This window comes from Ictalurus punctatus, chromosome 16 (genome assembly GCF_001660625.3).
Source record: "Ictalurus punctatus breed USDA103 chromosome 16, Coco_2.0, whole genome shotgun sequence".
Classification (NCBI taxonomy): Eukaryota; Metazoa; Chordata; class Actinopteri; order Siluriformes; family Ictaluridae; genus Ictalurus; species Ictalurus punctatus.
The window spans coordinates 15696520-15710510 of NC_030431.2; the positions used below are offsets into that span (position 1 = coordinate 15696520).

General features: G+C 39.9%; 1 protein-coding gene across 5 annotated transcripts in view; it reads right to left on the reverse strand.

The window, feature by feature from the left end:
- The window catches only part of cadm2a (cell adhesion molecule 2a), a 435685-nt gene that overhangs the window by 78713 nt on the left and 342981 nt on the right, over nucleotides 1-13991 (reverse strand). For all 5 annotated transcript variants that reach the window (XM_017489959.3, XM_017489960.3, XM_017489957.3 and 2 more), the window contains one exon: nucleotides 3907-4056. In XM_017489959.3, the coding sequence (XP_017345448.2) occupies nucleotides 3907-4056 (150 nt within the window). The remainder of the gene's footprint in view (nucleotides 1-3906; nucleotides 4057-13991) is intronic.

A 13991-nucleotide genomic window follows, 5' to 3' on the forward strand; every position in this document is an offset into this window, starting at 1 on the left:
CACGGATTTTAGAGAGGTGTAAATGAAATGTGTAAAAATAAATGAAGGTCATGGTAAATTAAATGACATGGTATAAATTACATAAGGAATAATGAATGAAGAAGAGCTGAAATGCAACGAGGAGTTTGTTTATGGTGACAGCGTTGTCTTCTGGGTAACAATGTTCTCTACTGTTACATGATGTATTAGTATGTCCCAGTATAGGCATACTCATTTGCTACACACTCAAAAGTATATTATTTTCTACACAAAAAGAGTACATACTTTTAGTGCATAGTATAAGTAGGTGAATTGGCACAGAGCAATAATTTAGCTAATTATGGATCATATGGATGCTAGCTAGCAGGCAAAGCTGCCTTATTGCTACATTGGAAAAAACAGGAGGACAGCACTTTGGAAACCAAAGCGACAGCATAATTGATTTATAATTTAGTTCTTACTGCCAGTTTGGTTTTGGAAAGGTGCCATTCATTAGCTTATTCCCACCAATGCTAAAGTTAATTATCTTTAAATGAAAGAGGAACTAATATAATTAAAATATTTTGTGATATGAATTAAAATGCAATTAATTAATAATTATTTTTTTATTTTTTGCAAACACAGGTTTTTAAAACATAGTACCTTTACCAAATAAAGCTCCGACACTTTACTAGCTCTACTTTCTTATTGAGTAAAATAACACAGCACAATACACTATACATGAAACAAATGTCGCTAGCATATGTTAAATACACACACAGGCACAAATGAAAAACATTCAAGAAACAATTGCTGACGGAGAAACATTTCCACAATACCCCTGTAGGCAGGAACAAAATGTCTGCCATTTCTCGTTCTCCCATTTCTCATTGTCACTCCTCCACTGGGCTAAACAGGCACACATACACAGGCGCTCAAACACACACACACACACACACACACACACACACACACACACACATATACACACTTCCATTGGGCTAAAAAAAATCTCTTGCCACCTGTTTATATAACACACAGCAGAATGAGGCGCTTTGCACTCACTCACTCACTCACACACACACACATACACACAGCCTCCTGGGCAATCTCCGCTAAAAGCACTTCATTGTTCAGCCACAGATAGAGCTTGTGGTTTGGCTGCTGAGTTAGAGTTGGACTGGATCACATTAAAACATAAAAGATCTATTTATCAGAAGTGTGAAGATCTTTGAAAAACCTTCTCCATCTATATCCACACACAATTACAACCATAATCGAGACCATGAGATCATTTCATTAAACAAAACGTGTGTTTTGAATTTGACATGGGGGGAATAAACATATACTTTATCCATTCAATCTTTTTTTTTCCAAAAACAATCCATATGACCAGTTCAATAAATCAGACCAGAGATGGTAAATGAAATGAAAAATCATTGAAAGATTCTGAAAACTCTTCCTTTTCTAAACTAAGACCTCTACTCTTATAGCTCGTCTCTGGTCTATGAGCTTCATTCAGCTAAATAATTGACATAAATTTACATAAACAAGCCACAATAGAGGATCTGCTAAAGAAGCTGAGACGGTTCATGTTTTGAAAAGTAAGAGTCACTGAATAACAGCCATTTTTTCATATGTTTATCATCTCTGCTACAGTACTCTGTTCAGGCCACTGAAATAATCTCTGGTCTGTGGTCCACCAGTTGATGATCCTGCTTTAGACTATTGAGACTCACTCAAGCTCCTGTTGCATGACTTCCTCTGCCACATTGTTATGTTTTTGCATTATTTAGTTTATTAGATTTAGAACTCTTTAGTTCTGCACACTATGGCTTGCGTTAACCACGACGGCTGGTTGCTGGTAAAAGCTCTTGTTCCAAACACTTTCCAAAGTAGTTCAGTCTCCACACACCTGCAAGTCACACTCAGTGCAATCAACATAGCATAACATCGCTCACAACACTGACAAGTACACCAGTACCCCGTATCTCTCAAACCAACACACATTTAAACACACATACACACACTCCAGCAGATGCTGTTCAATCACGCCCCTCGCCCGGGAGAGTGTAATTGCAGGGCAAGTATTACCAGCTTGGTGCTGAGTGCAGAGGTGCACAAATGGATTAAAGACCACTTTACAGAAAGCTACAGGCAAAGGTGAAGAGTTCAACAAGCTACAAATCTGCTCTGGCCCTCGGAACAGAAAGCATGGGTTCGCACCGTGGAAAACAAACACCTCAGAATGTGGGTTTCAACTAAACACACAAAGATGCAGATGTAAACACGTGGGAGAATACATTAGATATCTAAAGTGCACTCATTTCTCTTCTATCCCTAAATCTGAAATGAATTTAGTGATTTAATTATTGTGTTATATTGTGTGCACTTGGATCAACTGTGTGTGCTACTAGTGGGTATTTTGTGGATGATTTTCTAAAGATAAATGTGTGAATTACAACCCATGTATTTAGTCAGGGAATGAAACAACATGTAAGTGAGATTTTTGTGTGTGGTAAATGTTTCCAGTAGTTGCAGCAAGTTATCAAATATGAAAGAGACTCCCAGAACTTGAAACTCAAGTAAAAAGCTGACTAAAGCCAGTGAGTCATTGAAATACTGTTCAAAATTAGATATGAATAAATGAATAAATGACTGCACACATAATTATACACTATCACGAGCATAACTTTGTTTTGAAGAGGGCCAAGGATGAAAAGATAAGCCCTACTTTATTTGCAGTTATGCCACAATTTCATGATTGTAGTTTTCTATAGCTAAAATACATTCATAAAAGAATAATGTGATCATACCTGTACTGCCTTACGTGACAAAACATAAATGCAGGATAAGAAACCTGAAAGCTTGTGCTGTGTTAACTTATAACTTGTCCATCCATTCATCCATTTTCTATACCATTTATCCTACAAATGGTTGCAGGGAGCCTGGAGCCTGGCGGGGGACACCCTGGTTGGGGTGCCAATCCATCGTAGGACATAATCGCACACACTCTCACAATTTGGACATGCCAATCAGCCTACAACACATGTCTTTGGACTGGGGGAGGAAACCAGAGTACTCAGAAGAAATCCCCGAAGCACGGGGAGAACAAGAAAACTCCACGCACCCAGGGCAGAGGCAGGAATCGCCTCCACCAACCCCAGAGGTGCAAGGCGAACATGCTAACCACTAAGCCTCACCGTGCCCCTGGGCTTCAACTGTATCATTTGACACCACTGTACCATAAAATATCAACTGACTTACACTTTGCAGAAAGTAACAGCTAAGACTGACAATGTACCAATATTTAGTTTTGAACATACTATAACAAGAGATCTAAACATACTCTAAAACCATTATCTGATCTATATCTGATATGCAAAGGTTCAGTCTGTAGAAATGTAAAGGAAAATTTTCAATCTGATATATGCAGATGCGTAAGATTTCCTAAAGGTAAAATTGTTTCAATGCCAGTAGATCACCTAGAATAGTTATTTAATATGAGGCATGTAGACTAAGTAATCAGTCTTACCTATAATACATAGATGCTCTAACGCATGTAGATATTTTAAAGTAGTGATCTCATTTAAAACCTGTAGATGCTCTGAAGGGAGTGATGTGATCAAAAACCTGTAAATGCTCTAAAAGCCATTGGATGAGTATGGCGTCCTGCATCATTTATCAAATGTAATATGTTAGCAGCCCACAACATAAATCATGCCACTGCCCTAGTTTGCTGTGTGGGAGAGAGAGAGAGAGAGAGAGAGAGAGAGAGAGAGAGAGAGAGAGAGAGAGAACAGCAAAGAAATAAGATAGACAAAGGGAAAAAGAGAGGTGTGAGAGATAAAGAAAGAGAACAGAATAAGAACAGAAACACAATAAGCATTAAGTCACTTGTCACTAGTATTCCTACTGTCCTAACATTGATGGGTCAGCTTCACGCACCTTTCTTATCCCCGAAGAAGAGGGTTTGCTGTGCTGGGTTTGACCACTGGAGGGAGGTGTTGTCATTATGATCCACGCGACAGGTCAGGTTGGCCATCCCCCCCTCTGTCACCGTCACATTCTGGACAATTGGGAACTGGCCTTGGGCTCCTGGGAGACAGGCGTAGAGAAAAAAGCAGATTGTGGTCAGGTGTGCACACAATGTGAGCTCAGGGAAAAAAAAGCTTTACTGTCACTGAGTATCAGAGCAACACTGTATCAGTGCTGAACATGGAGGAGGTTTAATAATGTATGAAGAGTATGGAGATTTTAATAAAAACCCAGTTGTTTGTTGGAAATACCACAGGAAATTGTTCAAAGCGTTGTTTTACTTTGGAAATCTGTGCCACTGATGTATGGCATGTAAGGTACAAGAGAAACCTTGATTAAAGTACATGAGGAATCCAGGTTGGGCTACCTGTGCTACCGCCAAGGAAGTATGACAACGTATTCCCTCGTGACAAAAAGAGCTATGCAGTTGGCTTTAGACTTGGAAGATAAGTGCGTGGCTAATTTCCGACACAGTGTGGCTGTGTCTGGGGAACTAACTGTCTCCTTAGTGCCCTTGAGCAAGGTAGTTTGTCCTGGTCTACATTAGCGTAGCACAGAAAGTAAAAAAATAAAAATAAAATCCTGGAAATTGAGGCACAATGAGTAACTCGCAGTGGGTGTCCATGAAGTGACTAAATAATGATAAAAACAATCCATCAGGGTCAGTCCCTGAGACTCAAGGTGTCAAGTTTTAACGAGAGAAGTGAGTAAAGCTTTAGCTCAGTTAAGAAATTATTCACAAACTGACATCTTCTGCGGCACCCCAGGGTTGGAGAACCCAATAATAAATGACCTTGCACCGAAGAGGAATGCAGAGAGGAGCGATAATGAAAATGTGTGCATATATAAAGGAGACCCTGGAGAATAAGTGATAGATGAATAATCCATGTGTATTTATAGTGTGGCAATGACGCGTCTCATACCACAGGTCAACATCTACGCCACAGCCAGTGTATAACAAGCAGTCAGGACAGGTGATAGATATCACACTGAGAAAATGAGGGGTAGGAGATAATAAAAGATTGAGAGAGAAAGAGAGAAAGGCTGTCATATAACATCCCTAATGGAAAGCTAATGGCAAAAAAAAAAAAAACTTACGGTGAAAACCTTAAGTTGACTTTGGGGACACGCTTTTGAGTGTTGAACCTAGAGGTACTATAAAAAACACATCAGAGCATGCTGACACAAGGAAAATAATCCATGATAGGGTGGTGTAATGCGGCCAACAAAGCAGATTTATCCCTGCTATACCCAACAAACAGAAAGGATTTGCCAATTCTTATAGTTTTTATTTTATTAGTGAATGACATGTCATGAGTTTTACCATTACCATTTCTAGCTACATTTAAAGTTATAGAATATCCACAAGAAAGTTAGGTTCTGTTACCAGTTACATTATAGAAGCTATAAACAGTTGTTCCCTCACTTTTTTCTCTCTCTTTAAGTTAAAAATTTACTCTTGAAGTCAAAAACACAGCTTGTGAGAAACCAGAGAGTACAAAGTCCTCTGTGCTGAAGACTCTCTTGTGGCAGAACACTTAGTGACTGCTAAAAAGTGCTGACACTTCCAGACTCCTTACATAAATATTAAACAAAAACTCCTAACAGAAGGCTTTGCCGTATCAACAATTATATTTTGTGTGCCTTAGAGCCATAACTACTATCAGCTGTGCTATTATGGAAAAGCAATAAATACCTTCTGAACAACCAGAAATCAGCATTCAATAGTGCTGTGATATAAAGAAAATTGAAACAACCATTGAATTGCAAGTGAGCTAGGGGCTGATGAGATTCCTGCTCCTGTCTCCTTGCCTGGGTCAGCCTAACAAGCTCATACCTGTTCTTCCATGTGGGGACAGGGCATTTCATGGCCACACAGGTCATAAAAATCTAAACAATTCCTCTCTGTTCAAGAGCAAAAAGTGCATTTATTTGAGAAATTCACCATTTTTTGCTTGAAGTGTGGTGCATTTGGTAAAACCCAGTCATACAGGTGAAGATCTTTTCCCTTATCTTCAGCAGGCCTCTCTTCTCCTAAATATTGAATAACCAACACATAGTACAATAACACTGTCACTATGGCAACAATCATTGACTATGGCACACTTGTATTCTGCTTATAGGTATATCTGAATATAACCCCCCCGCAGCTAGGGGCTGTCTGCATGAGGCTGTGAGAAATTCTCCTTGAAAAAACTCTGGGCTCAGCTGGCTGTCTTCTTGAGTGAAGAGAGCTAGGCATCTGCGACTCGTGGTTCAGGACCGGCCGCTGTAGAGGCACCCTGCTGTCTCAAATCATGGGGGACTGTGGAGGATCTGGAGGAAGAGCAAGAGATGGGTGAGCCCCTTTCGCTTGCTCTTTCCTCAGGTTCTTTGTCTCCAGTTCCATTAGGAGCTTGCAGTGCAATTTCTCACCTGGGACTGGTGAATCATCCCACCGACTCCACCTCTGAGGAGATGGAAGAGGAAGCACAACATGTGTGGCTCTTTGAATCCTACAAAGAGCTGCTAGAGGTTGTGACTAGGGCTGTGGAGAAGTTAAAAATATAATGGTCAGCTGAGGAGGAGGCGCCTTGTGAACGAATGCTTCCTCACCAGTGGTAAGAAATCCTCTCCCTGCAAGAAGCTTGCTATTTTTACCAAGCTCCATGCCGAGGTGTCGAGATCATGGGGAAAAACATACTCCAGTCCAGTTTTTAACCCCATGATGTGACATTATGCTGCCATCGTGGGGGGGGCGGGTGACGACTTATGGTTACAGTGCGCTGCTGTGGGTTGAAGAGAAGCTTGCAGGCTATCTTTCAACCAGCATGGTAGCGCACTTAGAGGAGCCAGCCTTGCCTACAAAGCCGTGCAGAGTTTCCTCACAGTTAGTGGGCAAGGCTTACGTGGCAGCAGGTCAGGCTTGTGGTGCTTTGCATACTATGGCTGTGCTTCACGCTTATCAAGCTGACCTTCTAAAAAAAGCTAGATAGCAGCGAGGGTATTGGTCCCGGGGCAGTTGCAGAGCTCTGCTGAGCCACAGATTTGACTATCCATGCCATGAAACAGACATCCGGTGCCATCGGCCGTTCTATGGCTGCTTTGGTGGTCGCGGAGCGGCATCTGTGGCTTAATTTGTCGGGAATAAAAGAGAGAGCAAAGTGTGTTTATTGAATGCCCATGTTTCTCCTTCTGGCTTGTGCGGCGATGCAGTAAATACTGTCATGGACAGGTTTCAGGAAGTGAAGAAACAGTCAGAGGCATTCAATGATTTCCTCCCTCGCCGAGTATTCCTCGAGTAGCCGACCAGCCCAAATGTTTTCGATCACCTGCACCTGTGTCTTGTTTCACCTTGATTAGCACCAATATATAAATTCCTGTGTTTCAGCACCTGATTGTCATTGTTGTTGTTATATTCGTATGTTGTTGTGTGTTCCACAGTCACGTTTATTATTTGAATGTTTTTGCCTAGTATTCTCTGTTTTAGTTCTTGTTTTCACTGTTTCGGCTATCTGAGGCCTGTTTCATGAAGCGCGTTGTACAAACTCAGAGTTGCAGAGTAAGTTTTGAGTTGACAAACCGAAACAAATCCAACCCGGGTTAAAGTTAATAGGTTTCATGGTGCTGGTTATCAACTTTCTCAGTCAACTGAGGTTTTAACTCAATATCAGGGTTCACTCAGCGTGTACATACACATAACAGCCAGACGTTGGCAGTAAGAACCAATAGCATTCAACATGGAAAAAGGCAGGTGTGAATACTTTCGGTTGAAGAGCAAGAAATCATGTGGCCATATGAGGAATTTAAACCTACACTAACCACAAAAAGCAGCACTGTCTAACACCGCAAAAAGCAACACCGGCTGCCAAAGCTTGGGAAAATTGCTGATTGTGTATATGCTGTTAACTTTAACAGGCTCACAATGAGAATAAACATATTGGAAATTTATAACCCCCACATATTTCATGTAATTTAATTTGACATAAATGTAAATTATTTTAATTACTTGTTAATAAAATAAACATCAATTTGTGACAATGTATTAGGACAGGAATGATGTGACTGCATGAACATATGTACCACCTGCAAAGAGCTGCAAAGCAATACAAGCAATACATAAAGTTTGTGGTACAGTAAAAGCGGCTTCAGCATGTCAGATTTTCAATGTGTGGCTCAATAAACCAGCCGAGATTATCTATACCATCTGCCAAAAATCCATATCTTTTGTACAGATGGTCTTTGGGAAAAGCCAGGGGACTGTGTCTGTCCCTAAAAGTTATTTGCCTTCGAAGTGTCTTTATTATTTGTGCTCTGAGCTCCATAAACAGTGAAGCCACCTCTATAACCATTAAAGGGTTAACTTTGATGTGTCAGATTTATATCACTTTGCTCACAGCTGATTGATTCAAGTTGGGTTAGAGTTTTCTTACCCGGAATAAAACCTGCTCCGGAGCAGGTTAGACATGGAGTGTACGTTACCATGCCAAAGAAACCCGCTAAAAACCACTATAACTTGGTGAGACTGAAAAAACAGAGCTTGCTCAAACTAAACTCAAACTTACCTGTGTAGCCACCAAAACTGGCTTCGTGAAACAGGCCTCTAGCTGCTCTTTTCTTCAATAAAATCTGCACTTGCATCTGCCTCCTATACAATTTCATGACATTAAATATGAACAATAAAGTTCTGTTTCTTGTCCAATGAGATTAAATTCTCCTCTAGTCTGCCCTGGTACACCATTCGTATGGTCTCCTTTGGATAATACTCACTATTCCCTCACCGAACATGTTAAGCTGAATTATTCCCAAAAAGTTATATTTCTTCTTTTTCTTTTATTTTGTTCCAAAAGTGTTCTGATTTGTCTAAATGCTTTTTCAGCAGAGGACTCTTGCGTGAGGAATGACCTGTTACTGTCAGGTCATCCTGCAACTCTTTTTAATTGACTGCAGGCTTCGTTCTTACCTTATAATTAATTTGAGAGCATATTGTGAAATCTTGCATGGCACACCAGAATGATTAGTTCCATTAGATTCCATAAACTTTCCACCTGCATATTATCAAACCAACTGTACTGACAGGGATTTTTAACATTTGTGTGTCAAATTAAAAAAAGTTACACATAGGTCCATAGAGGACAAAAATGTCCATGTCCAAAAACTGTTATAAAAATACCATATATTAATATTTTTTTCCACCTTCACTGACATCAATTTTTTAAAAAAAAATTTTTAATTTTTTTTTTACCTGCATCAGTTCTAATCATAATTACCAGACATTCATGATATCCATACAAACACACCCACACAATTATAGCTGCATCATTTATTCAGTTAGTCTGCAGTGCTCTATAATAGAGCAGAATGAGAAAAATGGAAAAGCATGTGCAGGTGCATTACAGATAAAGTTAAATATTTCAAGCCTTTTTTTGTTTTGATCTTGATGATTACGGCTTATAGCTCATGGAAATCAAAAATCCAGTATCTCAAAATATTAGAATAAAGAATTTATAATACAGAAATTTCGACCTTCTGAAAAGTATGTTAATTTATGCACTCAATACTTGTTCTGGGCTCCTTTTACATGAATTACTGCATCAGTGTGGCGTGGCATGGAGATAATCAGCCTCTGGCAATGCTGAGGTGTTATGGAAGCCCAGGTGGCTTTGATAGTGGCCTTCAGCTCGTCTGTATTGTTGGGTCTGGTATCTCTCATAGATTCTCTATGGAGTTCAGGCGAGTTGGCTGGCCAATCAAGCACAGTAATTCCATGGTCAGCAAACCAGTTACTAGTAGTTTTGGCACTGTGGGCAGGTGCCAAGTCCTGCTGGAAAAGGAAATCAGCATCTCCATAAAGCATGTCAACAGATGGAAGCATGAAGTGATCTAAAATCTCCTGGTAGACGGCTGCATTGACTCTCTATGTGAGAAAACACAGTGGACCAACACCAGCAGGTGACATGGCACCCAAAATCATCACTGACTGTGGAAACTTCACTCTGGACTTGGATGAGAGCAACTTGGATGCTGTGCCTCTCCACTCTTCCTCCAGACTCTGGAACCTTGATTTCCAAATGAAATGCAAAATTTACTTTCATCTTCCCCATGATTGTGGTTGTGTTTACTGAACCAGTCTGAGAGATTAAAGGTTCAGGAAACCTTTGTAGGTGTGTTGAGTTAATTAGCTGATTAGAGCTCTTCTCAGGTCGACATTTCTGTATTATAAATTCTTTATTCTAATATTTTGAGATACAGGATTTTTGATTTCTATGAGCTGTAAGCCGTAATCATCAAGATTAAAATGGAAAAAAGGCTTGAAATATTTCACTTTATATGTAATGAATCTAGAATATATGAAATTACCCCTTTTTGAATTAAATTATATAAAAAGACGTTTCCACGATATTATAATTTTTTGAGATGCACCTGTATTTTCCCCATAGGCTAAACCTGAGAAAATAGTTCACATTTCAGAATTAAAAAAAAAAAAAATCAGTGTTTTGAAACCCTGTCAACAAAGTAAAAGCCTATTTACACAGAATGTCACGTGGATTAAATATTGCAGTTTGAATGGGTTTCAATGGGGACATTTTTGTCCTTAAGGTCCTGTGTGTAACGATTTTGTGTACCTAGTTTAAAATAGATTTATGAAAGCAAATGAGGGTGAAATATTAAAATTCCAATAAAAATACACACCTTTTGCAAAATGTATGCTGTTTGCATAATCACAGACAAAATAATAATAATTTTTTTTTTAAATTAAAAAGACAAAAATGTCCATAAGGACGCACAAGAGTTAAGGTCTTTGGCTCTGTAGCTTATACTATATATAAGCCCCTCTTTGCTGCAATAATAACCTCCACTCTTTAGGGAAGGCTTTTCACTAGATTTTGGAGTGTGGCTATGGGGATCTTACAAGAGCTTTAGTAAGATCAGGCACTGATGTTGGGTGAGAAGGCCTGGGCTGCAGTCAGCATTCCAATTCATCACCCAAAGGTGTTCAGTGGGGTTCAGAACAGGGCTCTGTGCAGAACACTCAAGGTATTCCACCTTGGTAAACCTCACTCTTAACCTTAACAATTTCCTTCTTCTGTTAACCTTAAGAACTTAGGAACATTACTTCATTTGACTCATGAACTTCGACAGTTCCTCAACCTCAACTACATCACTCTAGTGACTTAGCTATTAAGCTAGCTAGCAAGAGAGAGAGAGAGAGAGAGAGAGAGAGAGAGAGAGAGAGAGAGAGAGAAACATACAAATGTGCGCTTACTATTCATGTCTGTATTTGTATCTCTTTAAGATTATTATCTGCTCATTCAGAATAATGCATTGGAATTCAGCCACATTCCTGTCTTAACATATGTTATAATGCTTTACAGTATGGAGCATGAAATTATGAAGCCTTGCGTTCTTCCATTATAAACTGTTCTGCATTTAACTTTAATTAATTATAATATTTTATACAGGCTTATGTCACACGTTATAACATACAGTATATTGTGTTATGAATACCACATTAAAATGATCTCTTTTTTCTTCAAATAGCACCATAATAGGTCAGAGGTGAAAAGTCATAGACATGGATGAGTGTGACTGTAACTGTTTTTAAGGAAACATAGGTGGTCTCTTCATTATTCGTCTGACTAATGGAAAGGAGACTAACAAGTATGATGAATTTTCATGTCCTTTATGTATGCATATTGGATATGTATATGGCTTGAGAGAATAGCCAGTATTCTATGGAGTTAACAAGAGTTCTAGTTAGAGTAAAAGTATGTGTATTAGACCACTGCTGTTGCCTTCTTATGCTTCAACCCACTGTAGGAAAAATTGTCTCAACATTGAGAAGGCTAGAAAAAACTGCAGCAAGCTTAAAGTGGCTAATTTCGGGTTTATTTTTGTCCTGTGTCATTTTAATTCAAGAAGTATGAATAAGGGTTTTGAATGACTTGCATTAATTCCAGCCCTTCTGGCTCCTGCAATGACATCTGGATCCAAAACAATTTCCTACTATAACAGTGTTGTAGAATCTGATGGTTTTAGGGTGATATGCCTGTGTGGAAAAAGCCTGGCTGACTGACCTACACTTCACTGTCCATCTGTCATCTTTTGAGTCGTGCACTGGCTGTCACCTAATTTGTCAGAATTAAATAATGGCCATTTAAAACAGCCTCCCTTAAAAAAAAATAGATTCATGCAAGTTTGGTGGTATATTAACATCAGGTGTTGCTTTTGCTTGGAAAGGGAAGCTAATGAACATCACACGTAAGAGCCTTTTTCACCTATGTTGACACCAGTGTTGAGCTTGACTTAATGAGCCTTATACTGAAGAGTGGCGGCAAGTCCCTCTAAGGAGGATGTGTCATTTACAGTGCTGATTAAACTCTTCCAGAGAAACAGTGGGAGTTAAAAATGGAAGGGGGAAAAGGAGAAAAAGCGAGGGAGAGATGTATCTATGTTAGTCTAGGTAGGGAACATGCATTATTCATAAGGGTTTTGCGTGAAGCATTGCCTGCCAGCAAGTGTCTCTTCCTTCTTCCGTTCCTCCCACCCTTTCTCTCAGTATTCTTCCCTCCCACCCTGTTACTCTCCCTTTTTCCCTCTACTACTCTCCACTCATAACTTTCTTCCACATATTGTACTCTCCTGAGCTCTCTCTCTCTCTCTCTCTCTCTCTCTCTCTCTCTCTGTCTCTCTCTCTCTCATTACTGGTGGAAAGACTTCCAAAATGTGCAAAGCTGTCATCATGGCAAACTCTGAAGAATCTAAAATATATGATATGAAACATTTTGGTCAATATTCCATATTTAATAGCCTTTTTTATTAAAAAATGTAAGAAATGGCAAAAAAGTAAGAAAGAATACAAGTATCCCTGTCTGTGGGTAGGCGTATTCAGACATTCGGTTTCGTACTGCGTTCAGCATGTGGCGTCAGGAAGAAGACAGAATGTTGTGACTTTGCCTTTGCCATGAAAGAAGTACCTGTATAAACCTGATTTTAAATATGCACAAATACTGATGTAACTTTTAAACTTAATTCACCAGTTCTGAATTATTCACCCATGAAGACAAAAGATAACCTCATTATTGCTCTTTACTTTGTGTTCCTACACGTCATCATTTAAATGCCTTGAATGGACCACTGATCTCGACTTGCTCCAGCAATGCCCAGAGCAATCAGTGCAGAGCACGGCTGTTGTAATGAAGTAGAATTTTACTCTACTATTGCCTTGAGCTGCTGGAGAAAAGCAATTAAACATCACACAGAGTTACTCAAGAGATGGAATAATGGACTGACGAACACCGGGGCATTAAGGTCACGCTTTGTGGTCTGGGCATGATCGTGGGCTTAATACGCCACATTAGGCTTACTTCTAATTTGCCTGTGTCTATTATTGTGACATTGTTCAGAAGCACAGAATCAAAGCTGTGGCCTCTATTTCCACTGCTCTAGGGGATGGACTAAAAACTTGGGTCAAAGCCCAGGTCTTCTCCATGCTGGAGAAAATGGAGGCCCTTTTTAGTATTATCTGGGTGACCGACATTCCAGCTTCTATTTTCTCCCTACATGTTCACATATATGGTGTGTTTGAAGAGTGATGGGAGAATTTGCATGAGTTTTGTCACCTTTCTGTCCCTGCTGCGGCACTGCTCCTGGGAGACTCAGTACATTGTGGTGATTTGATTAGAACTGGCATATTCCAGTGTTTGCTTAATTGAGCAGTGAAGTAAGTTCTTCCGCCCTTCCCTCTAGCCAGGCCCGGCTGATTGAGATGGGGCTCCCTAGGGATCGGCGCTGCCTGAGGTGGGCCACAACCCCTCTACATCAGTGTCTCTCTCACTCTCCATCCCTACTCTCACTCTATCCTTCACTGTCAATCAGCTCATTTCTGTTCCCTATCTCCCTCTCACTATCTCATGCTCTCTGTCTCTCAGCTCCATGTGTAAAATTAGCTCCCTTCTCTTCTACATCCTCAACAACTGTCCCACAGTGGGAGAGAGAGACAGAGACATGCAGGG